The sequence below is a fragment of the Mus pahari genome, chromosome 18 (assembly GCF_900095145.1).
Source record: "Mus pahari chromosome 18, PAHARI_EIJ_v1.1, whole genome shotgun sequence".
In the NCBI taxonomy this organism is placed as follows: Eukaryota; Metazoa; Chordata; class Mammalia; order Rodentia; family Muridae; genus Mus; species Mus pahari.
Window position 1 is genome coordinate 1,818,455 of NC_034607.1, and position 23,540 is coordinate 1,841,994.

Here is a 23,540-nt window from a genome sequence, read left to right on the forward strand (position 1 = left end):
GTCCGGGAGGCGGAGTGGAGGCGGAGGGCGGAGGGAGTCGGCACAAGATGGCGGCGGGAGGGGCTGGGGCTGCGGCTCTGGTCGCCGAGTGAGGGGGGGCCCGGGGGCGCGCGGCCAGGTAAGCGGGGGCGCGCGGGGCTGGGGGCCCCCCTCAGGCCGGGGAGCAGTCCGAGGGCGCGATTGGGGAGGACTGGGGGGCGGGGTTCGGGGGGCGGGGGCAAACACGAGGCGGGGTCGGGGACCCAGGGGGCGGAGCCCTGGAGGGTCCTGAAGGGGCGGGGTCGGGGATCAACTGGGGGCTCTAGGGGGAGGAGCTTGAGAACTGTGGAGGACACCCCTTCACCCCAAGAAAATCGGTCCGCAACACCGAGGAGGGGCGTCCTTTTGAGAGTGACGCCCCTTCCCCGAGAGCCCCTCTTTCCTGGCGCAGGAGTGGCCGTACCAAACTTGGAATACTTTCCTCGCTGGCGCTGCGGTTTGGTGCTGTTTGATTGGTGTACTTGATGTCTTACTTAATAGCGAGCCTCAGTCGCCCCATCTGTACCATGGGGTTGACAGTGTACCGATCTCACTGCTCTTTTTATTTTTCATTTTTTAATGCTGTGATGGTTTAAAATCAGTGATGCTTTCAAAATGCTGTTTATTCTTTTTTTTTTTTCCCCTAGAGACCCCCCCGGCCGCCCTCTTCTTTCCTTTGTTCCTGTGGCTGGGGGGGTATCTCCTTCCACAGCATGGAGCCGTCTGCTCTGTCACCCAGTGGGGCCACACTCCCACTGCCTCTGTCACTGGCTCCACCGCCACTGCCTCTGCCGGCAGCTGCAGTGGTACACGTGTCCTTCCCTGAGGTGACCAGTGCCCTCCTGGAGTCCCTCAACCAGCAGCGGCTCCAGGGCCAGCTCTGCGATGTGTCCATCCGCGTGCAGGGACGGGAGTTCCGCGCTCACAGGGCCGTCTTGGCTGCCTCCTCTCCTTACTTCCACGACCAGGTCCTGCTGAAAGGCATGACTTCCATCTCCCTGCCAAGCGTCATGGACCCAGGCGCCTTTGAGACTGTCCTGGCCTCGGCGTACACGGGCCGCCTCAGCATGGCTGCTGCGGACATTGTCAACTTCCTCACAGTGGGGTCGGTCCTCCAGATGTGGCACATTGTGGATAAGTGCACTGAACTCCTTCGGGAGGGTCGATCCTCAGCCACTACGGCCACTGTCACTACTGCTGCAGCCCCCTCTGTCTCTGCCCCTTGTGCCAGTGTCCCATCAGGGAGTGGGGGCACTGTCGCCCCTGCCACCATAGGCTCTGTCCGTTCCCACACCTCCAGCCGGGCCAGTGAGAATCAGTCTCCCAGCAGTAGCAACTACTTCAGCCCCCGGGAGTCGACTGATTTCTCCTCTACCTCCCAGGATGCATTTGTGGCCTCAGCAGCGGGTAGTGGGAACCGTCGGGACGGTGGCCCCGTGTTCCCGGTCCCTGTGGTTGGCAGTGCGGGTACCACCTCCGGGAAGTTGCTGCTGGAGGCCGATGAGCTATGCGATGACGGTGGGGATGGGAGAGGGGCCGTGGCCCCCGGGGCTGGGCTCCGGAGGTCTAACTGCATGCCTGCCAGTGCAGTGCCACAGAAACACTGGGTGTATGTGAAGCGAGCTAGAAATTGCCCTGCACCAGCCTCCCTGGTCCACCAAGACCCCGATCTAGAGGATGAGGAAGAGGAGGAAGATCTGGTGTTGACTTGTGAGGATGATGAGGATGAAGAACTGGGGGGCGGCTCTGGGGTTCCTGCAGGGGGAGAGCCCGAGGCTACCCTCAGTATCAGTGACGTTCGGACCTTGACGGAGCCTGCAGACAAGGGGGAGGAGCAGGTCAACTTCTGTGAATCCTCCAATGACTTTGGCCCCTATGAGGGTGGGGGCGCTGGGGCAGGGCTTGATGACCCCGGAGGACCCACCCCTTCCTCCTATGCCCTCACCCACCCTCCACGACCCCTCCTTCCACTGGATGTGCCGGGCAACCAGATCTTGGTTTTCCCATCCTCCTCTTCACAGGCTCCAGGCCAGCCACCAGGGAACACAGCTGAGCACGGGGCAGTGACCCTCGGGGGCACCTCCGCTGTGGGGCTGGGCATACCAAGTGGCTCTGGTGGGGCCCCTGGAGGGACAGGCAACAGCGACGGGAATAAGATCTTTCTGTGCCACTGTGGGAAGGCTTTCTCACATAAGAGCATGCGGGACCGGCACGTGAATATGCATCTCAACCTGCGACCCTTTGACTGCCCCGTGTGCAACAAAAAGTTCAAGATGAAACACCACCTGACCGAGCACATGAAGACGCACACGGGCCTCAAGCCCTACGAATGCAGTGTCTGCGCCAAGAAGTTCATGTGGCGGGACAGTTTCATGCGTCACCGGGGACACTGTGAACGCCGGCACCGGATGGGCGTGGGTGGGGTCGGATCCGGACAGGGTCCTGGACCCGGACCCGGGACACCTTCTGGGCCAGCATTGCAACCCAAGAGAGAGTCTTCCGCAGTGGGTGGGGGCAGTGGCGATGAGGCAAATTCAGCCACGCCCCCGTCCCATAGGCGTGTCTGGTCCCCACCCAGCGTGCACAAAGTGGAGATGGATTTCAGTGGGGGTGGAGGGGCAGCACACTGAAGAGCAGGCAATTGGGGAGCTTAGTCTAAGAGCAATGGCTCCCGGGGTTTCCCCACCAAACAGTCTTCCCTTACCTCTGTGGACTTGTATATATTCTAGAGAAGGGCATGGGTTACACCGGCGCTAGTCTGTTCCATTCCTCAGCCTCTTCCTCGATATCTCCACAACTAAGCCGTGTTTCTTCCCCCCTGACCACACCAGAGCCCCACCTTCACGGAGTAGTGCCAACACGGTGGGGAAATGGAAATGGGACCTTTTGAGCATCCTGGAGTCAGTCGCAGGGCCGACCGTCAGGTTGTGCTAGTTTGTGCCTGAAGTCTGTGTTTGTGTTGTGGGACAAGGCCTTTGAGTCTTAACGATTGTCCTTTCTCCTCTTGAAGGACACGCCCCTTATTTCTGTACTACCCCACCCTTGCCATGGGGATCCCAAATTGGGTTGTCATGAAAGTGGGTGGAGACAAGGTGGGAGCCGCGTAGTATAGGTCTTAATTTTTAACGGTGATTAAAATATTTATTGGTCACTTCACTTGGCTTCCTAACACCCCTCTGTTTGCTGGGACCTGGCATAGGTCTGGGAACGCGGGAGTGTGGTTTTAAGGGAGGTGGCGCCTAGAGGGCACAGCGGGAGGGCGGAGTCTAGGCTGATAAAGGGCTCAAAGTTGGTGCTGTCGGGTGAGCCAAGGGGGTGGGTGCAGGGCGAGGAGTGGCTGGAGAGCCAGAGACAGGGTTTCGGCAACTCTATTTGGCCTTTGTGGGTGGGCGTTTCTCCAACGCGTAGTCACGCCCTCACCTGACCAGATCCGGGAATTTCCAGTTCCTCACCCTGGCCTTTGAGGGAAAATGAAAGTGAAAGGGGGAGGAAGAGCCTTGGTAGGAGAGATCGCAGCACCATGAAGCCTCTGCTCCTGCTCGTCGCTGTGGCACTGGGTGAGCAGACCCTATTTCTTCTTGTTTAGGAAAAGACACACTGGGAAGGAGAGGGAGGAGGGCCCATCGCGGGTCTGAAGGGGCGGGCCGGTCGCCGGACACCCTGTGGCCGCCTGGTCACCGGAGCCCCTCTCCACAGGCCTGGCGACCGTCGTCTCGGCTGGACCAGAGACGATCGAGTGCTGGTTCGTGGAGGATGCAGGTGGAGGTGGCCTGTCTAAGAAACCTGCCACATTGCTACTGCGCCATGGACCCAGAGGACCGCCGCCCCGGCCAGATCTTGACCCGAAGCTGTATTTCAAGGTGGATGGTGAGTCTTCGGGACTCATCTGCATCTGTCGCCTCCTCTTAACTCACGCAGGGACGCTGGGCCTCAGTTTTCCCTTTTGTAAATAAGTTTGGATGCTCTCTAAGTCGCTCACTACTTTGCTAGTTTGTGCCTTCCGGCCTGTGTGTAGTCAGCACGTTTCCGGACCGGGCTATCGTTAAACCCTTTTCCGTTCCGTAGACCCGGCGGGAATGCTCCTGGCTGCCTTCAGGCGGTACCCCGCAGGCGCCTCCGCCCCACACTGCGAGATGAGCCGCTTCATCCCGTTCCCCGCCTCGGCGAAGTGGGCTAGAAGTCTGAGTCCGCAGCAGAACTGCCCGCGGGCCCTGGACGGGGATTGGCTGCTGGTCAGTGTATCCAGCAAAGTCTTCAGCCTCTCCAGCCTGCTGCGACTGCAGCCGGAGCCTCAGCGGGAGCCTGTCTTCATCACCATGGCAACAGGTAGCCACCTAGAGGAGCGGGAGATGGATGGGTAGTTTTTAAGGATCTAGATGGGCCACTTCGGCGACTCGCCAAGAGGTTTGAATGGGTCATTTCTTCAACTGGGGATCAGTATATATTCTTTTGTTAAGGGAAGGGAGTTGGTTAGACTTTATACTCACCCTTCATTGTAGGCTGAGAGTAAAATTGAAACCTACTGTGGTTTGGGGGCGGGGCTTTGCAGAGGGGTTGTTGGGGAGGCGGTCGTGGTGTCGGTTTCCAGATACTGGAGTTTGATAAATTCATAAGGTTTGAAGTCTCGAAACCCGAATTTTTTTTCTGCACCCATTCTAGCTTTCGAAAATCACACTTTGAGTTTTTTCTTTTTCTTTGTTTTGGTTTTTCAAGACAGGGTTTCTCTGTGTAGTCCTGGCTGTCCTGGAACTCACTCTGTAGACCAGGCTCTGGTCTCCAACTCAGAAATCCACCTGCCTCTGCCTCCCGATTGCTGGGATTAAAGGCGTGCGCCACCACGCCCGGCTTACTTTGAGTCTTTTCAAAGCACTATTGCCTAGCGACAATCAGACTAGCAAGGAGCCTCTTCCCAAGGCTCTCGGCCACGGTCTTAAGTCCCTCAGCAGTGGCCTCTAGTGGGCAGAACGGTGGCTTCTGCACAGGTGCAGTGCCACTTGAGTTCCCAGAGGCCCACCACTTTGCTGTGCTGGACAGGGCAAGGGGCATTCCATGGGTGGACACCCAGAAATAGGGTAGATCTGTCTCGAATGCCCTCCAGCGTTTACTTTTCTCTCTGGACACCACCTAACAGGTAGATAGAATCGTCATTGGCTTTCCCCATTTCTGGTGCTTTTATGCAAATACTTACCGAACTCCTCAGTCCTTTGCCTTCATCATTTGAAATCTCCAAATGGGGACGGTCTGAAACTCTGGGCTCCACTGACACCTCTGCTCTTAGCTCCACCCTGTGCCAGGCCCATTGTGGGGACAGGAGTTCTCTCGAGAGAACCACCAGCCCTCACACTGCTGGTCTTCATGTGGGATGGTGGTGGCCACCCTTTGTCCTGTGGGTCTGTTTTTTCCAACTGTAAGAAGTAGGATCTATCTTTCCAGCTACTTTTATTTGTGGCATTGAAGCCAGGCCCTGTGCAGCTATGCCCTGGTCCAATAAATGGGTTTTTTGTTTTTTTTTGGTTTTTCAAGATAGGGTTTCTCTGTATAGTCCTGGCTGACCTGGAATTCACTCTGTAGACCAGGCTGGCCTCAAACTCAGAAATCCGCCTTCCTCTGCCTCCCAAGTGCTGGGATTACAGGCGCGTGCCACCACTGACCGGCCCAATAAATGTTATTAGCACTAAGAAAAAGTTAGGACCCCAAGGTCCCCATATCAACCTCCAGATAACTGGCAAAGAACCTACTGAAAGCTTGGGCTTCGGAATCACAGTGTACGGGGTGGCTCGGTGACGAGTGATCAGATGTAGACTCACTGTGCTTCTCAGCTTTGTCGTAGGCAATCCCATGTGGCTTCTGCAGGGCAGGATTGTGTGGCTCAGTGACTGTATTAGTTATTTGCAGAGCATAGTTTTGTGTGTGTGTGTGTGTGTGTGTGTGTGTGTGTATGCATGCATGTGAGTGCAGCTGCCCAGGGAATCCAAAAGAGCTTGTTGGATCCTCTGGGGCTGGGTTAGGGCTGCTTGTGAGCCATTTGGCATGGGAACCCACCTTGGGTCCTTGGAAGTGCAGTCTGTGGTTTACAGTGATGAGTCACCTCTCTAGGCCCTCATCTGAGCCCCTAGAGTGCTCTGGGCCAGGGCTGACTCTCAGAAGACTACTTCGCATAGACTTGGGGTGAAATCAAGTTACTATGTCCTGTCTTCCCCATCAGATCACTTCCAGGTCACTTCTGCTTGATTAGAAAATCATGAAAATGGGGGGAGGGGGTTGGGTAGATGGCACATCAGTTAAGAGGACTGGCTGATGGCCCAGAGGGTCACAGCACCCACATGGCAGCTCACCGCTGTAGTAACTCCAGTCTCAGGGGAGCTGGCACCCTCAGACATACACACAGGCAAACCACCAGGGCACCTAAAAGAAATCAGTTAAAATCTTACAAAAATAGAACAATGGAAGTGGTTTATTTGTTGCTGGCACCTTCCCCCAACTGCCCCCAGGGGACCTCAGCCCCAGCCCCCTTCAGCCTTGGGTTGAGACACAGGGTCAGCTCCTAAGCAGGTTCCCTTGCCCTCCCTGTGCAGCTCAGATAAGTCAGTTGAGGACTCTCCTCCCTCACCTGCAGAAGCTGCTGCAGCAGGCTTAGGCTGCCTCACCTGGATACTGTGTTTTCACAGAACACTAGGGTAGGGAATCATCTTGGTTAGTCTTCTTTCTTTCTTATTTATTATATGTAATTATACTGTAGCTTTATTTATTTATTTAAGTGCTGGAATTAAAGGCCTGCACTACCACTGCCTGGCTAGAGAATTTTTTTTTTTAAAGATTTATTTATTTATTATATGTAAGTTCACTGTAGCTGTCTTTAGACACACCAGAAGAGGGCGTCAGATCTCATTACAGATGGTTGTAAGCCACCATGTGGTTGCTGGGATTTGAACTCTGGACCTTCAGAAGAGCAGTCAGTGCTCTTAACCGCTGAGCCATCTCTCCAGCCCCCGAGAATTTTTTTAAAAAAAGAATTATTTGTTATATTTTATGTATGTGGGCACACTGTCACTGTCTTCAGACACACCAGAAGAGGGCATCAGATCCCATCACAGCTGGTTGTGAGCCACCATGTGGTTGCTGGGAATTTAACTCAGGACCTCTGGAAGAGCAGCCAGTGCTCTTAGCCACTGAGCCACCTCTCCAGCCCCTATAGAGGTTTTTATTAGCCAAAGCTAGGACTGGAACAAGATTAGTTAGCCAGAGGTATTAAATGGCATAACCTTCACCACAAACTTAGTAGCTCAGTCTTTGTTACTTTGTGGGTTCTTCGTTTCCACCCTTCATCCCCTGGGTTTCACTCCCTATCATAGATAGGAGAGAAGGAAGGATGAGAGAGAGAGATCTGAATCGAACTTCTGGTTTTTGTTGCTTCTTTGAGCATGACTAACAAACTGCAACCAACCCCCTGAATGGCCAACAGCCACCCACCCCTCCTCTTGGGGGGCTTTGGCATTTATCTACCCTCTGAAAAGTTCCCAGAATCCCAAGCGTCACCCAATCACAGCTGGCAAAGCCACGCCTCTGCTAGAGCAGGAGGCAAATCTGAAGCCGCCCTTGTTCCACACCTGGGATTAAAAGGAAAGCATGTTACGTGTGTTTTTTTAAGAGACCTACCTCCCAGCTTCCCCGGGGGTAGGTTCCGTTCTTCTTGTGACTGCCTGGGGCTCACTTTGGTTTGCTTTTGAGCCTGGGTCTCAGGCAGGCTTCCCACCAGAGTCTCCCATGTGCTAGTGTTACCAATGTGAGCCACTACGTCCAGCTTCCATTTCTACTGTGGAGATTGGGGGGTGGGGCTGAGGTGTAGCTCAGTGGTAGGCCCTGGGCTGCTGTGTGTGAGTGACAGTCAGGCCTGTAGTGCTGGCACTGGAGAGGCAGGGTCGGGAGGGCCAAGAGACAGCTGTGCTCAGACTGTTCCTCAGGGATGGAGTGGAGTGCTTGCTACCGTGCATGAGGCCTTAGGGTCAGCCTTAGCACAGCAGTGGTATTTGCCGTATTTGCCTCCCAAAACTCCCCCTCCCCCCCCGCACACAAAGGAAAGAAAGAATGGAGGCTGAGGTACGATAATCTCTTATCTATTGAGCTCCAGACTGGCCTAGCATGCAGAGTGAGTTTCCAAGATACCTTGGGCCAAAGTGAGTCTTATCTCCAAAAAAGAGAGAGAGAGAAAAGTGTGTGTGTGTTTGTGGTGGTACAGAGATGGCCCAGCAGTTTCCAGCATTGGCTGAGATAGTTGTGGTCCTAGTGCCTATGTGATGGCTCATAGCCACCTGTAACTCTAATTCCAGGGATCCAGTGCCCCCTGCTGGCCTCCTTTGGTACTGCACACCTACATGTAGGTGAAACACACACACACACTGAAATGTTATTGTGCCCTTAGATCCGGTTCATCTATAGGATCTGAGAATTGTGGTTGGCAGTGTATGTGTTCTGCACAGAATCTCCAGGGCTGTGAACCCATCACCGTGATTTACCCCTATGGTATTGTAAATGGATGTGTCTCTGAAGCGTGGGTAACCTTTGCTTTTCCTTTCCTTTTCTTTCCACTCTCCCCACACACTCCCAGTGGTGCTGACCGTCCTCACCCATAACCCCGCCCCTCGCATCCCTCTGGGAAAGGATGCAGTGCTGGATCTGCGCTTCGCCTACGCACCCTCCACCCTGGAAGGTTCTTCCTCTCTGGACGCAGGCCCTCCTCCCTTTGGGCTGGAGTGGCGACGCCAGCACAGGGGAAAGGGTCACCTGCTGCTGGCTGCCACCCCTGGGCTCGCCGAGAGAATGCCACCAGCCCAGGAAAAGGCTACGGCATTTGTAGCTTGGGATGATGATGAGCCCTGGGGCCCGTGGACTGGCAACGGGACCTTCTGGCTTCCAGCTGTGAAGCCTTCTCAGGAGGGCGTCTACCTGGCTACTGTACACCTGCCCTACCTGCAAGGACAGGTCTCCCTGGAGCTGACAGTGCACAGTGAGTCGGGGACACCACGGCAGGGGGAGGGATGGTACTGAAGATAGTTGGGAGTCCTCGGCATCTGAACGCTTCAACGGGTGTGTGTGTGTGTGTGTGTGTGTTGTTGTGAAGTTCTCCTGGGAGACAGGGCACCCCCTGCAGTGTTAGGAAGCCACAGGACCAGCTGAGGGAGGGACGTGGATTCCCTCAGTTACCTTCCCTATTCTTTCTTCAGAGCCCCCCAGAGTGTCTCTAACACCAGCACCCGTTGTGTGGGCTGCCCCAGGAGAGGCACCCCCAGAACTGCTCTGTCTTGCATCCCACTTCTTCCCTGCGGAGGGTCTGGAGGTCAAGTGGGAGCTCAGAGGTGGCCCAGGAGGAAGTTCTAGAAAGGCTGAGGGGAAGACGTGGCTCTCCACTGTCCGCCACCATTCTGATGGCTCTGTCAGCCAGTCTGGGCACCTGCAGCTCCCGCCAGTCACTGCCAAGCAACATGGAGTTCGTTATGTCTGTCGGGTGCACCACTCTAGCCTGCCAGCATCGGGTCGCAGTGCTGACGTCACCCTGGAGGTGGCAGGTAATCGCCTGGGGAACCTCTGAACCAGGGTGGGCCTCAGGAAACACCACTCATGTGCACCGCTTCCGTTGCCAGGCTTCTCGGGGCCCTCCATCGAGGACAGCATCGGCCTGTTCCTGTCTGCTTTTCTCCTTCTGGGACTCCTCAAGGCGCTAGGCTGGCTGGGTAGGTGTGAGGCCTGCCCCCACAGGACACACCCCTTCCTTCGTCAGGCATGCCCACATCTCACCCTCTGTCTTCCTCAGTAGCTGCCTACCGGACCATTCCTGAAGTCTCAAAGGAGAAGGCCACAGCTGCCAGCCTGACCATTGCCAGGAACTCAAAGGTAACAGGGCTCCATTTCTGGGGCTTTGCCGCCTCCTGCTGGTTATTCCAGGGAGGCACGGTGGCTGCAGTGGCGGGTGTCCACTTCACACACACCTGGTCTGAGTCCTTCCCCTTCCTTAGCGTAGCTCACCTCAGACTTTCCGACCTGGATCCGTTTCCCTAGGAGTAGTGATTTTTAAAAATCATGCAGGTGTTTCTGTCACACACATAAATTGAAAGAATTTGTAGCTACATTAAAAAAAAAAAAAAAAAAAAAAAGGCAAAAGCCAGGTGTGTTGGCAGTGCTTCCAGACCAGGCCAGGCCTCCTAACACTTGAGGCCTGTGCAGAATCTTGAGTTCTAGGCTGCCACACAGAAGCCCTGGCTCATGGGGGAGAGAGGAGTTAAATGAAACAGGCAGAAATTAACCACACATTTTACTAAGTTTCTGTTGATACAGGTCTCATGTGGCTCAGGCTGCCTTCAAGCTTGCTACATAATTGAGGATGACACTCCCCCTCCTGCCGTGGCTTTTCGAGACAGGGTTTCTCTGTGTAGCCCTGGCTGTCCTGGAACTCACTTTGTAGACCAGGCTGGCCTCGGACTACAGGTCGGCTTGCCTCTTTCTTAGGATTAAGGGCATGCACAACCACTACCAGCTTTCTGAGGATAACTTAAACCTCTTCCTCCTCTGGGTGCAAGGATTAACTGAGTGTCGTCAGTTATTAGACCTCTATCATTTTTAGAAGTTGCATTTATTTGTGTGGGACTGTGTATACCACAGCAGACATGTGGGGGTCAAAAAACAATTTGTGGGACTTGGTTTTCTCCGTCTACCCTGTGGGTCTTGGGGATCACACTCAGAACGGCAAGTACCTTTACCCCCCAGGGCCACCCCACTAGCCCATCTGTCTTCCTCTTAGAGGTTTCCCTGTGTGCGTATGAATGTGTGTGGAGTGTCACCACACATAAGGTTGGATGTCAGAGGGCAACTCTGGGGACCAGTTTTCTCCTACAACCTTGTAGGATCCTGGATCAAACTCAAACCAGTGATTGATTCTGCCTGCTGAGTGTCTCCCAGCATACGGTTTTAAAGTGCAGAAGACAATCAGAATTTATTACAGGGTAAAATGGGGTACCATCAAAGCATGACAATAGGCAGCAAAGAGGCTGTATGGAGGGAAAGGCTCCTGAAGTGTGAAAGGGAGTGGCCTGGGAGGCCACTGTGCTGCCCACAAGTCCAGGCAATGTAAACATGTAGACAACACAAGGTCTTCAAAGCTCAGAGCACAGCCCAGGGTTGGGGTTGCTTGGCGTCTCAGCTGACCCACTGGCTCTTCTAGAAGGCTCAGGAGCGAGGACACTCCGTGACCGTGTCTGGCAGGTGGGAAATGCCAGCCCCAGCCTGCTCCCAAGCCGGGAGAAACTCACTTCCCTCCCAACACTTCAAATCCCCCACTTGTTTCTTCTCTTGCAGAAGTCACAGTAAAGAAGTTCTTGTCTGTGGAAGCCACCCTCATCTCTGGCCCAAATGACTGCAGGAGCTCCCGCCCCAGAACAACAGCCCTCTCCTCTCTTCTCCTCCATTGAATAGCTTAGATTTTTTTTTTTAAAAAAAGGTTTTTTTGTTTGTTTTAATCTTTATTGTTTTGTTCTTGTTTTTAGACAAGGTCTTTCTATGTAGTCTTGGTTGGCTGTCCTGGACTGTCACCAAGGCAACCAGGGGCTGGCCTTGAGGTCCCAGAGATCCACCTGACTCTCTGCCTCTGGAATGACAGAGGACACTGGACACTATGCCTAGAGGCCTTTTTTTTTTTTTTTTTAAAAGGCAAATCTAGCATTCTTAACGTTCCAAGGCAGTGGTTCTCAAAAAGTTTGTTTCCAATACATCTTTAAAATGACCAAGAAGCCCAGCGCGTTTTTTGTTACTGGAATCGAACTAAACTTTTAAGATGACAAAAAAGCGAGGCTTAGCGTCACACTCATTTGATGCCCACAGTCGGGCGGCAAAGGCAGTGGATCTCTGGGATTTCCATGCCAGCCTGATCTACAAATAGGGAGTTTCAGGTCAGTCGGGGTTACTGGGCGGGCCTTTGTTGAGAGAACTAAATATACGAACACACATGCACAGAGGCCCAGGGCAGAGAAGAACCACTGTATGCGCTAGAGAGGCGGGTTCCTAACCTGTAGTCACGACCCCCGTTCAGTCCATCGGAAATACCAGACGTCTACATTAGGATTCACAACAGCAGCAAAGGCGGTTACGAAGTAGCAACGAAGATAATTTTACAACTTGAGCTGCGTTAATATTCATTAAGGTTGAGAACCACTGGCCGGGGATCACGACGAAAGGTCTTCAGAGCCTCTTAAGGCTCTAGGGACCTCGGCACAGCCCACAGCAGGGGTCCAGAGACGAAGGGGCCATGTGTCTCCCTCGCGGACTAAAGCCCGCCTCTCCAGCCCTCCATTCCTACCACAGCGTCTCCTTTGCCTGGTCCACCTTCGCCACCTCCGGCCCCGGCCCCTCACGAGTGTCCCCCGTGCGGGCCGTCCTCGCCAGTCCGCCGGTCCTCGTGAGCCAATAAAGTCTTGTCGAGTTTCCATGCGGGCCTCTCATTCTCCTGTCTCCAAGCAGAGCCAAGCTCTCGGTCGCCTCCGGCCCTCGCCTCGCCCTCACCCGGCCTAACCGCGCCCGGGGAGACGACACCGCCACCGAGGGAACCGCGCGCCCCGGCGCACCGTGAGAGCCGGACGCCCGGAGCGACGGACCCCAGTGCCACCGGAAGCGCCGCCCTAGCCGGCTTCCGCCCCCACCCTGGAGTGGGCGGGCATGAGGGCGGCACAGAAAACGCGGCGCGGATCCGCTCCGTTGCACTGGCGCTGGCGCGGCCGTGTCATCCTCCTGCGGTAGTAACGGGGTCGCGCCCCCGCTAGGGCGCTCTCCTCGGGAGTTGCAGCGCCGCTCTCGTTAGAGAAAGTGACTCAAAGTTCCGTGTCCGCCCTCCCGTGGAGGTCTCCAGCCTGCCTGCTGCGAGACGCGGGCTTCAGAGCCCCCGAGGGGGCTGCAGGGGACCGCGGAGGGGTGCCCCTGCAGCCCGCGTCCCAGCCCCCGGCGTCCAGCACTCCCACTCGGTCGCCCTGGCTCCTGTCCTCACTTCCTTCCCTTTTTGGCTCCTGTTGTCGGGCGGACGCGGGGAGGGGGGAAGCGGAAAGGGCGGGAGGGCCCGGGAGCCCGGCGGGGTGCGGGAGGGGGGCATCGCGGAAAAGCCGGGGAGGGGACTCGGTAGAGGGCCGGAGACCGGCAAGAACAGAGGCCCGGGACCCGCGCGCAGCCCCTCGCCCTTCCCGAGCAGGTCAGAGCCGGAGCCCCGGGTGACCCTGCCCGTTCCGCACTAGTCAGCCCCCGAGCCCCAAGCACGCACCGAGGGCTCGGGTTTCCCCACTCCCGAATCTCCCTCCCCCAAGCCTTCCTCGGGGACTCCCACCCAGGTCCCTTCTTGCCCGTCTGACTCCACCCCAATCCCACCGTCTCTCCCCAGGCGCCCCCATGGCCCGACCCCGCTGATCGCTCGCTTCTCTCGGCCATGCTCCCGCGGCCCCTGCGGCTGCTTTTGGACACGAACCCCCCCGGGGGAGTCGTGCTGAGCAGCTTCCGGAGCCGGGACCCCGAAGAGGGTGGGGACCCAGGTGGCCGGGCCGTGGGCGGGGGGCAGGAGGAAGAGGATGAGGAAGAAGAAGAGGTGAGCCGCGGGTGGCGGGAGGCAGGGCATTAAATAATTCTGAGACTCTCCTCCTCTCGGTGTCTCTGGGTCCCTCGGTCCCTTCCTCCCCGCCCGCCACACTCTCTCTGGATATCTGTCCCCTGGCTGCGGGTCCTGGTGTCTCTGAAGTTCGCCCTGTCCGTCTGCTCGGAACCCGCCCGCAGGAACCTGCCGAGTTCCTGCCTGGAATGTCTGGCTGGCAGGCGGGCTGACTGCCTGCGGGGCTCAGGCCCTCTCTGCCCATACCTGCCTCAGACGGCTGCCACTGGGCACTTGTGTCTTGGTCCCTGTCTCCCTCGTTTTTTTTTTTTTTTTTTTTTGTTTTTGTTTTTTTTTTTTTTTTGTTTGGCTGGGAGGGGTTTGTTTCCACAGTAACCAGCTCCTCAGACTCTAGGATTGGGGAGGGAACCCTCAGATTTCGCCGCCTCTTCCCCCACCCCCTGGTGCTCAGTAGAGGGCAGCAAGCCAAGAGGTTCCGGCACCTGGAGAGATGATCCCGGGATAGGACGAGCGAGGTCATCTTCGTCCTTAGAGCCTGATAGGATGTGGTCGGCAGCAGGATTTAGGGATTCAGGAGGGTCCAGAAGTTAGATTCGGAGCCCGAGGATCCAGACTCCTGGGCCCCGACATTGGTAAAGTTAGGGTGACTGGCAAGGCTGGTTTTTCGGGATCGGTCGGGGGAGGGGCTAGGGCCACATGACTCTGAGTCTACCGCCCCCCCCCCATCATCCTTACTTCCCCTTCTTGTAACTGGGATTGGAGCCGCCACCTTCAGGGGGTCCCCAGTGCTGAGATTAAGTGGGAGCTGTATTGTATTGGGGACCTGGGGAAGGGAGTCTCTGCGGAAGGACTCAATCTGGGCCCCTCTGGTTCTGTCAGGGAGGGCGGGTCTTGTGAAGTTTCAGCCTCTCTCTGCTTCAGGTGTCTCTGCCTTTGGCTTGGTGCCTCTTCGGGCACGCTCTGCTCCTGACTTTGCGCCCTGCTTTTCTGCTGTGTTGGGCTCAGCTGTGGGGACGAGGGGGCTTGGGGGCGGTCAGAAGAGGGGTTCCTGCATTCAGTTGAGACCCTCACTGCAACCTCTTCTATCCCATCGAGCTCTGAGGTGGCCGGGGGAGGGGGCTGTCTGAGCCCCAGGGTGGGGTAGACCTGGGGTCACCAGTACCCTCTACCCCTCGCACTCGCTGGTATTGTCCCCCGCCATCACAGGTGAGGGGTGCAGAGGGAGGAACAGGGCCCGGGGACAATGGCTGGGGACTGGAGGTGCTGTGGAACTCACTTCCTCTTCTTGCTCCTCCAGGCTTCTGTGTCAGTCTGGGACGAGGAGGAGGATGGTGCCACCTTTACTGTCACAAGCCGCCAGTACAGGCCCCTTGATCCCTTGGTGAGGTCACGACTTTGAGGTCTTGCCTTTTTGATTTGACTCCCCCCATCCCCCCCACCCCGGAGCATTAGGTTGAAGGAGTTCTGGTAGTGTGAAGGCAGTTCTGTGTTGTGTGATTGAAGCCATTTTTGAACCGGGGCAGAAATGAGCTAGATCTGGATTATCCCAGACGTCCAGCAGTCAGACCGAGGAGGCCCGTCAGTGGGACACCCTCCATGTTCTCCAGGCTCCCTTGCCTCCCCCTCGCTCCTCCCGACGGCTCCGCGCTGGCACTCTGGAGGCCCTGGTCAGACACCTCTTGGATGCCAGGACGTCAGGGGCTGACATGACGTTCACTCCGGCCTTGCTGGCCACCCACCGGGCCTTCACCTCCACTCCTGCCCTGTTTGGGCTTGTGGCTGACAGGTCAGGGGCCAAGGGTTAGGGGGCTCCTGGATTCCCTTTGAGCACCCCCAGCACCCAGGCGGGGGGCTGGAAAAGCCGCAAGGTAGACCCTCTCCTCATCCCCAGGCTGGAAGCCCTGGAATCACACCCTACGGGCGAGCTAGAGAGGACCACAGGGTGAGTGGCCCTGTCTCAGCCTCAGTCCCCTCGGGGTGCTAAGGCTGGACCTCTGACCCCTGGCTGGTCCCCTTCTCTCAGGGTAGCCATCTCTGTACTTTCAACCTGGCTGGCCTCTCACCCCGAGGATTTTGGCTCTGAGGTCAAGGGTCAGCTTGACCGGCTTGAGAGCTTCTTGCTTCGGACAGGGTATGCAGCACGGGAGGGTGTTGTGGGGGGCAGTGCTGACCTCATCCGAAACCTCCGGGCCCGGGTGGACCCCCGGGCCCCCGACCTTCCTAAGCCCCTGGCCCTTCCTGGCGATTCCCCTGCTGACCCCACGGATGTCCTGGTGTTCCTCGCTGACCACTTGGCCGAACAGCTGACCCTGCTAGATGCGGTGAGACCTTGACCTTTGACCCCACACTATCTGACCCCTTAGTGACCTCTCCTTGGCTCCAGACCCTTTTCTTGCTTCCAATTGTCCTGGTGCAGGGCCTCTTCTGTCTGCTTCTCTTCCCTGCGCCCCTTGGCTGGTCCCCTTGAACTCTGGCCCCACTGTCCCTGGCCATTTAAGAGCCTCAGATCCCTGACCCTGGAAACTTGTCTGGCTTGACGCTAAATTGTAACCTCTGCCCTCTGTCCTGCAGGAGCTGTTTCTTAACCTGATCCCCTCTCAGTGTTTGGGAGGCCTCTGGGGTCACAGAGACCGGCCAGGACATTCTCACCTCTGCCCGTCTGTCCGAGCTACTGTCACACAGTTCAACAAGGTGGCCGGGGCGGTAGTTAGCTCTGTCTTGGGGGCCACCTCAACTGGAGAGGGGCCAAGAGAGGTGACTGTGAGACCGCTCCGCCCCCCACAGAGGGCCCGGCTCCTGGAGAAGTGGATCCGTGTGGCCGAGGTAAGAGAGAACAGGCCTGCTGGCTGGGGACTCTTCGTGGAGTGGCGAGGGACCCTAGAGCCTTGACTGTCGTCCTGTCCTCACAGGAGTGCCGCCTGCTCCGGAACTTCTCCTCAGTGTACGCTGTTGTGTCTGCTCTGCAGTCCAGCCCTATCCACAGGCTTCGGGCAGCCTGGGGGGAAGCCACCAGGTAGGAGGACTGAAGTGCCCGAGGCCTGGGGTGCGGAAGCTTCGGAACCGTGCTCAGAGGCCTGTTCTTCCTCTCTAGGGACAGCCTCCGAGTCTTTTCCAGCCTGTGCCAGATTTTCTCAGAGGAGGATAATTATTCCCAGAGCAGAGAGCTCCTCACGCAGGTGAGGGCGGTTCTGCTTTCCCCAGCCTCCGAACCTGCCCCCTCCTCCCCAGCCCTCTCCTCCCCATCACCTTGCTTCGTCACCAGGAAGTGAAGCTGCAGCCCCCTGTGGAGCCACACTCCAAGAAGGCCCCAAGGTCTGGCTTCAGGGGTGGGGTGAGTGTTCAGTGGGGCTGGGAGCGGGTGGCTTACCTGGTAAGGAGAATACACAGTTGTGTCTGAAGAGAAAGGGAGAAGGGCTCACATCCCGACCTCTGCCATCTCTGCCTGCAGGGTGTGGTTCCCTACCTGGGAACCTTCCTGAAGGATCTCGTGATGCTGGATGCAGCCTCCAAGGATGAGCTAGAGGTCAGTGTGTGTGTGTGTGTGTGTGTGTGTGTGTGTGTGTGTGTATGATCTGTGTGTGTGAGATCTGCCCTGGATGGCTCAACATGTGTACCTCAGGCTCAGGCAGACAGCCTTCCACAGAGAGGCTACAGGCAGGAGAAACAGTGCAGTCAGGTTCTGTTACCACGGGAAGTAATTCAACCTCTGTACGTCAGTTGTCTGTCACTCTATGTCCCACCTTGTGTATGTACATCAGCCTGTTAGTGGGAGAGATACATGCATTCGTATTTGTCAAGTGCTTACTGGAAGCGTCGGCACATACAGTTTATTTTTTATTTTTTTTTAAAGATTTATTTATTTAATGTAAGTACACTGCAGCTATCTTCAGACACTCCAGAAGAGGGCATCAAATCCCCTTATAGATGGTTGTGAGCCACCATGTGGTTGCTGGGATTTGAACTCAGGACCTTCAGAAGAGCAGTCGGGTGCTCTTACCTGCTGAGCCATCTCACCAGCCCCACATACAGTTTATTAAAACCAAAAAAAAAAAAACCCAAAAAACAAAAAAACCCAAAACAAAAAAACAATGCCGGGCGTGGTGGTGCACGCCTTTAATCCCAGCACTCAGGAGGCAGAGGCAGGCGGATTTCTGAGTTCGAGGCCAGCCTGGTCTACAGAGTGAGTCCCAGGACAGCCAGGACTACACAGAGAAACCCTGTCTCGAAAAAAAACCAAAAACCAAAACAAAACAAAACAAAAAAAACCCAGTTTATTAAATATGCAAAGGCTGAGTAGGTGGCGATGGTGTGAGTGACTCCCTGGCATGGTCAAGACCCTGGGTTCCATCCCCGCATTGCAAAGAAAAAAAACGCCAAGGCTTCCAGAAAGTTCCTTGTCCCACTGTGGGCTCCATTTTCTCATCTAGAGGCTAGATGCTCCCTGCGTGTCAGGTGGAGCTGGGCATCGCCTGTGATCTCTGGCACTCGGGAGGCAGCGGGTGGGGCGTGGGGGAGATCTCTAGGCCAGCCAAAGCTACAGTGAGACCCAGTCTAAAATATAAACAAAAAAGGATCAAGTCAAGATGGGTTTAGGTCTGAGACCTGACTGGGAAGGTGAGGCCTGATGGGATGCCAAGGTGGGGTGCGGTGCACTGGCTGTGCTTGGGGGAGGGGTGTTCTCGCTGGTGCCTGAGGAGGGTTAACCCCTCATCCCCCTCCTCCTGCCCTTGCAGAACGGCTACATCAATTTTGACAAGCGGAGGAAGGTGAGAGGAGTGTGGGGGTGGGGCTGGGTGGTGGATTTCCCTGTCTGTGTCCCCAGGAAGGGGGAGCGGGAGGTGAAGTCAGGGGCCCTGAGTTGTGGCTCCTTCCCAGGAGTTTGCTATCCTTTCGGAGCTGCTGCGCCTCCAGAAAGAATGTCGTGGCTATGACCTGCGACCTAACTCTGATATCCAGCAATGGCTCCAGGGCCTCCAGCCGCTAACTGAAGCTCAGAGGTGATTGGCTGGGTGGTTGGGTTCTAGGACTCTGGCTCGGGGACGGGTGTGTATGTGTGTGCATTGGTGGCACGTCCTGACCTCTGCCCATGGCTATCCTGTCCAGTCACCGTGTATCCTGTGAAGTGGAGCCACCGGGTACCAGTGACTCCCCCGCTGCAAGGACACCTCGGCCAACACTAGTCATCACACAGTGGACGGAGTGAGGACACTGCTGGCTGGCTGGGAGCGGATTCACGGGGACTTGCCGCTGCCCCTGTCACTGTCTGATATCTTGCCTCTGCAGAGTTCTGGGCTCTGTTGGAGGCCCCACCCCGCTCGTGTCCTGGGATCGGCCCAGTGTAGGGGGAGATGAGGCGCCTGGAACCCCGGCGCCTCTGCTGACTCGCCTCGCCCAGGTGAGCCTGCTCTTGCCTCTGACCACATCAGGACTTTTCCCTTCGGCCTCGTATGTTCATGACCTCACCTCTTTGTCCCTAGCACATGAAGTGGCCGTCCGTCTCATCTCTGGACTCTGCCCTGGAAAGCAGCCCCTCCCTGCACAGCCCTGCCGACCCCGGCCACCTGTCTCCTCCCGCCTCCTCCCCTAGGCCTTCCCGCGGTCACCGTCGCTCAGCCTCCTGTGGGTCTCCGTTGAGTGGGAGCACAGGAGAAGGGACCTCTAGGAGTGCTGGATGTGGGGGCGGGGTATCTGGGCCAGGGTCCTCTGATTGCCGAATCATTCGAGTCCAGATGGAGCTGGGGGAGGATGGCAGCGTCTACAAGAGCATCCTGGTGAGGGAGCCTGAGGCGGGGCGGGGCGGGGCGGGGAGGACCTTACCTTATTAGGCATTCGGCTTGGGTTTGGGTAGCCAGGACTCAACTGTAGCTTCTGTGGGACTCAGGCAGTTGTTTGATGTTGGTGGCAACTGTGCGTTAGCGAGCCACGATCTGAGTTTTCGGGAGCTGTATGACATGATCAGAGCCAACAGTTTTCCCATAGGGAAGCAGCTTTGCTGCGCTGGGAACCATGTGGGCTGGCCGATGGGGCAGGGACAGCCACTATATTGGGTTTCTTGTTTATTTATTTTGTTTTTTGAGACTTGATTTCTCTGTGTAGCCCTGGCTGTCCTGGAGCTCACTCTGTAGACCAGGCTGGCCTCGAACTCAGAGATCTGCCTGCCTCTGCCTCCCAATCGCTGGAATTAAAGGCGTGCGCCACCATGCTCGGCTTTTTTTTTNTTTTTTTCTTTTTTTTTTTTTTTAAGTGTTAGACACAGTGACCTGTTTTACTTGGTTTTAAAAGGATGGGAAACAGGTCATCATGGTATATTTATTGTTCCCCCCTGACTCCCGCCAAGACAGGGTTTCTTTGGGTAGCCCTGCCCGTCCTAGAACTCACTTTGTAGACCAGGCTGGCCTCGAACTCTGCCTCCTGAATGCTAGGATTAAAGGTGTGTGCCACCACTGCCTGCGCCACCACTGCCCGGCTTGTTTATTGTTCGTTTAATCTCTTCTGCAAGGTGACAAGCCAGGACAAGGCTCCAAGTGTTATTAGCCGTGTCCTTAAGAAAAACAATCGTGATTCGGCTGTGGCTTCAGAGTTCGAGCTGGTGCAGCTGCTACCTGGGGATCGAGGTGAGCAGGCTGGAGGGAAGGTGCACTGAAGGGAAGAGCCGGCGCTCATGGGAGGGCCGAATGCTCATCCCCACCCACTTCTGAACCCACAGAGCTGACCATCCCACACTCAGCTAACGTCTTCTATGCCATGGATGGTGCGTCTCACGACTTCCTCCTGCGGCAGCGCAGAAGACCCTCTGCTGCCACCCCGGGTTCCCACAGCGGCCCCTCTGCCTCAGGAACTCCTCCGAGTGAGGGGGGAGGGGGCTCCTTTCCTAGGATCAAGGCCACAGGGAGGAAGATTGCAAGGGCACTGTTCTGAGGATGAAGTCCTGTTGGTTTACATAGCAACTCATACCAGGAGTGAGCAACCATCCATGGTGGCCACAATATTAGAGCAGAAACCTTGAAAGGTGGCCAGCCACCCTGGGACAGTGAAGTCACCTGTTTACGAAACCACTGCTGAAGCCAGCCCCGGCCCCAGCCCCGTGGGACTGGTGATCACGTAACCGTGTTGGATACCTGCATTTAGCTCCCACCTCTGTGGAATGTGGCACACCACCTGTGCTGGGAAGAGTACTGGTCCCTGCCACATGCTGGCCTGTGACGGGCCAAGGGAAGGCCTAGAGGCTGAGCCTGGGGCAGAGGGCAGTGACAAGAGGTTCTTGTCCCACTCTGGGGATTCCTGTCACTGTGACAACACTAAGAAAATAAACCAAACACTACCTGAACCCCGTTCCTATCCTTCAGTGTGCGGAGCTGGATACTGCGAGGGGAGTGGGTTGAAGTTAGTTAGGTGGCCCAGACCAAGCGGCAGTGGTTCGAGTCCCAGGAGGTACCTGGCATAGCTCAGTAGCGAAGTGTTTGGTGGGATTCGGGAGGTGGGAGGCCCTGGGTGCCATCCTGGGACCCGAGAACAGGATACTGGTGCGAGGTACCCAGGGATCCCTTCAGTCCTGCCTCCTTTAAACACCTGTTTCTTCCTGTCCCTAAGAAGCTGGGGCTCCCGGACGACAGTGATCCTTGTGGACTTCTCTCAAGCCAGATTTCTAAGAAATAATTTGGGACAAAGAAAGCAAAGAACGGCTTTGTGGGGGTGACATACGAATCTGGAAGGAATTTCAAGATTAGTTAAAAGTTACATTCAGCCTGGTGGTGGTGGCGCAGGCCTTCAATCCCAGCACTTGGGAGGCAGAGGCAGGTGGATTTCTGAGTTCGAGGCCAGCCTGGTCTACAGAGTTCCAGGATAGCCAGGGCTATACAGAGAAACCCTGAGAACTGAGTTCTATGGCAACGAACATGCTGCACTGTAGACAGTGTCTTCTCCCGTGTCTCCCGGTTACACCAACCAACGTAAGGGAAGCCAAAGGGTTGTAATGTACGGGCAAGAAACAGCTTGAGACATTTCAGACTAAAGTTTTGAAACTGAAGGCACCCAGGCAACACCCTGTGCACAGTTCTCAGCCACAGGAAAGCAAACCAGAATCCGGCCACTGAGAGGTTTCAGTCACAAGACCGTGAATCTCAGGTGTAAAGTAAACGTGTACGGGAAGGGAAGAACAGTGAAGAAAGACTGGCTGCAAAGCAGGCTTGGTTCTGTTTACATTTTATTGGCTCAGGGTTAGCCTCATCCCTCCCTCCCCATCCCCTCCCACGGGGTCAGGCTTTCCCAGGAGCCTTTGCGGCCTGCGCCCGCTGGAACTCCTGCTGCAGTTGGGCAAGGGTTTCCCTCTGTTGCTCTGACTGTCGCTCGAGGTCCCGAAGCTGCGACTCATAGCGCTTGCTGAGGAGGGAAATAGGAGGCAGTGGAGAGGAGATATAACCAGGGCTCAGTGATATGGGACAAAGGGAGACTGGTGGAAGATCGGAGGTTTGTGGGACAGGAAGCGGACATGGCACTAAGGGGAAGAGAGGGCTGATGACATGATCGGTTGGGTAGGGCTGCTGTCCTCCAAGGCTGGCACCTGAATCCAAGCTACAGAACAGTAGGGAGGCAAACATTCCTGCAGGTTGTCCCTTTGACTAATGTGGGCCACGGCCCAAGTGCCCTCACCAGATGTCACACAGAAAGGAAGGCCAGGAGTGGTGCCACACGCCTTTAATCCCATTCCTTGGGAGGCGGCGGCAGCAGGTGCATCTGTGACAGGTCAGCCCCGTCTACAGAGCGAGTTCTAGGGCAGCCAGGACATTACAGAAATGGGTAAGTGGGCGCTGCTACGGAGAACTACCCAGCACGGGTTCGCCACTTGCGCACTGAAAACGCCACCCGCAGGACTTACATTTCCGCTGTGATGTAGTCTAACCTCTTCCCCACCGTGGCCCGAGCCTCCCCCAGCTCCTGCTTGACAAGCACGGGTCCCAGAAGCTTAAAGACCACGTTGGATCCATCCAGCAGGGCCAGCTCCTGAAGAGGGGACGAGGCGGTGCATGAGATGACCGTGCCCTGGAGAGTCCCTCCTCGTCCCCCGCGTCCCATCCTCACCTCCTTCACGATGTTGTTTTCCGTTAGCTGTGCTTCGAGCTTCTGCCTCCCTGACATGGATTTACTCAAGTCTGGGGCGGCGAGAGGAAAGGCACGATTAAAAACATCAAACGGGCCCAGAACCGCACAATTCTGGGGAGACTGGGTGTGAGGAAGAAAGCGAGGCTACGGAGGCGCGGGGTAACAAGATCCACGCCCCCGGCCCCCGATGGGGCGCGCCGCCTCGTCACCGATGACAGCGGACAGGGGCGCGACCACGGCATCCGCTCTCTTACCCTTCTGCAGCTGTTGATATTTCTCCACCTCTCCCTGCAGCTTCTTCTGGATCAGTTCAGCCATGGTGAAGGAGAAAGCCTGGGCGGGGGTCGCTCCGGGAGGCACCTGAACGCCCTCCCTGTCCCTGCAGAAGGACAGCACTCTCTACCCGCCACTCTCCGAGGCGCCGCAGCCTCTCTTCGTCCAGAATAGCAGAGGCGAGCGAAAGGAGAGACCGCCGAATCCTCCAAGCCAAACGCCGACCTCTTCACACGCTACCCGCGGTATCAATAAACCCGGAAGTAAACAAGGCATGCCGGGGGAAAAAGACGGCGCCGGAAGTTAGTCTGACGCATGCCGAAACTTGTAGTTCTGACTTGTATGAGACTTGTTCGATTTAAAAGACTCGGATCGAGAGGTTTTGGGAAAGACAGAAAAGTTAATATGGAAAATATAAGCTCATCGTTAACAAGATTCGGGGCCCAGACTTGCTTCTTAAATCTTTATTTGGTTATAAGCTGCTCCTCGGGCAAAGCGGCCCAGCACGCAGAGGCGTGCC

The 23,540-nt window shown here is 56.2% G+C and overlaps 4 protein-coding genes across 5 annotated transcripts; 3 read left to right on the top strand and 1 right to left on the bottom strand.

Moving 5' to 3' along the window:
* The first annotated feature begins 28 nt into the window (after positions 1–28).
* Positions 29–3,174, top strand: Zbtb22 (zinc finger and BTB domain containing 22). The gene is made up of 2 exons (XM_021217800.1): positions 29–118; positions 666–3,174. Exon 2 carries the CDS (start codon positions 732–734, stop codon positions 2,646–2,648), a length of 1,917 nt encoding a protein of 638 aa, XP_021073459.1. The 5' UTR covers positions 29–118; positions 666–731; the 3' UTR covers positions 2,649–3,174.
* A 63-nt stretch (positions 3,175–3,237) lies between these two features.
* Positions 3,238–12,536, top strand: Tapbp (TAP binding protein). Of its 2 annotated transcripts, none has more exons than XM_021217802.2 (8): positions 3,238–3,575; positions 3,715–3,885; positions 4,084–4,344; positions 8,624–9,022; positions 9,240–9,581; positions 9,657–9,746; positions 9,830–9,906; positions 11,365–12,536. In XM_021217802.2, the coding sequence occupies exons 1-8, from the start codon at positions 3,539–3,541 to the stop codon at positions 11,374–11,376; spliced, it is 1,389 nt and encodes a 462-aa protein (XP_021073461.1). In that variant the 5' UTR covers positions 3,238–3,538; the 3' UTR covers positions 11,377–12,536. The 2 variants fall into 2 exon arrangements, with proteins under 2 accessions (XP_021073461.1, XP_021073460.1); XM_021217801.1 differs by having other exon boundaries at positions 9,827–9,906; positions 11,365–12,488.
* A 552-nt stretch (positions 12,537–13,088) lies between these two features.
* Rgl2 (ral guanine nucleotide dissociation stimulator like 2) lies at positions 13,089–20,975 on the top strand. Its single transcript, XM_021217705.1, has 18 exons — positions 13,089–13,240; positions 13,427–13,627; positions 14,946–15,029; positions 15,256–15,434; positions 15,540–15,590; positions 15,672–15,969; positions 16,220–16,471; positions 16,558–16,661; positions 16,740–16,824; positions 16,911–16,979; positions 17,097–17,171; positions 18,382–18,414; positions 18,524–18,645; positions 18,752–18,847; positions 18,932–19,043; positions 19,126–19,419; positions 20,148–20,262; positions 20,355–20,975. The coding sequence occupies exons 2-18, from the start codon at positions 13,472–13,474 to the stop codon at positions 20,564–20,566; spliced, it is 2,337 nt and encodes a 778-aa protein (XP_021073364.1). The 5' UTR covers positions 13,089–13,240; positions 13,427–13,471; the 3' UTR covers positions 20,567–20,975.
* Positions 20,976–21,825: 850 nt separating this feature from the next.
* Pfdn6 (prefoldin subunit 6) lies at positions 21,826–23,291 on the bottom strand. The gene is made up of 4 exons (XM_021218179.1): positions 23,002–23,291; positions 22,727–22,797; positions 22,524–22,648; positions 21,826–22,027 (listed from the first exon to the last, which is right to left on the bottom strand). Exons 1-4 carry the CDS (start codon positions 23,063–23,065, stop codon positions 21,904–21,906), a joined length of 384 nt encoding a protein of 127 aa, XP_021073838.1. The 5' UTR covers positions 23,066–23,291; the 3' UTR covers positions 21,826–21,903.
* Positions 23,292–23,540: the final 249 nt, after the last annotated feature.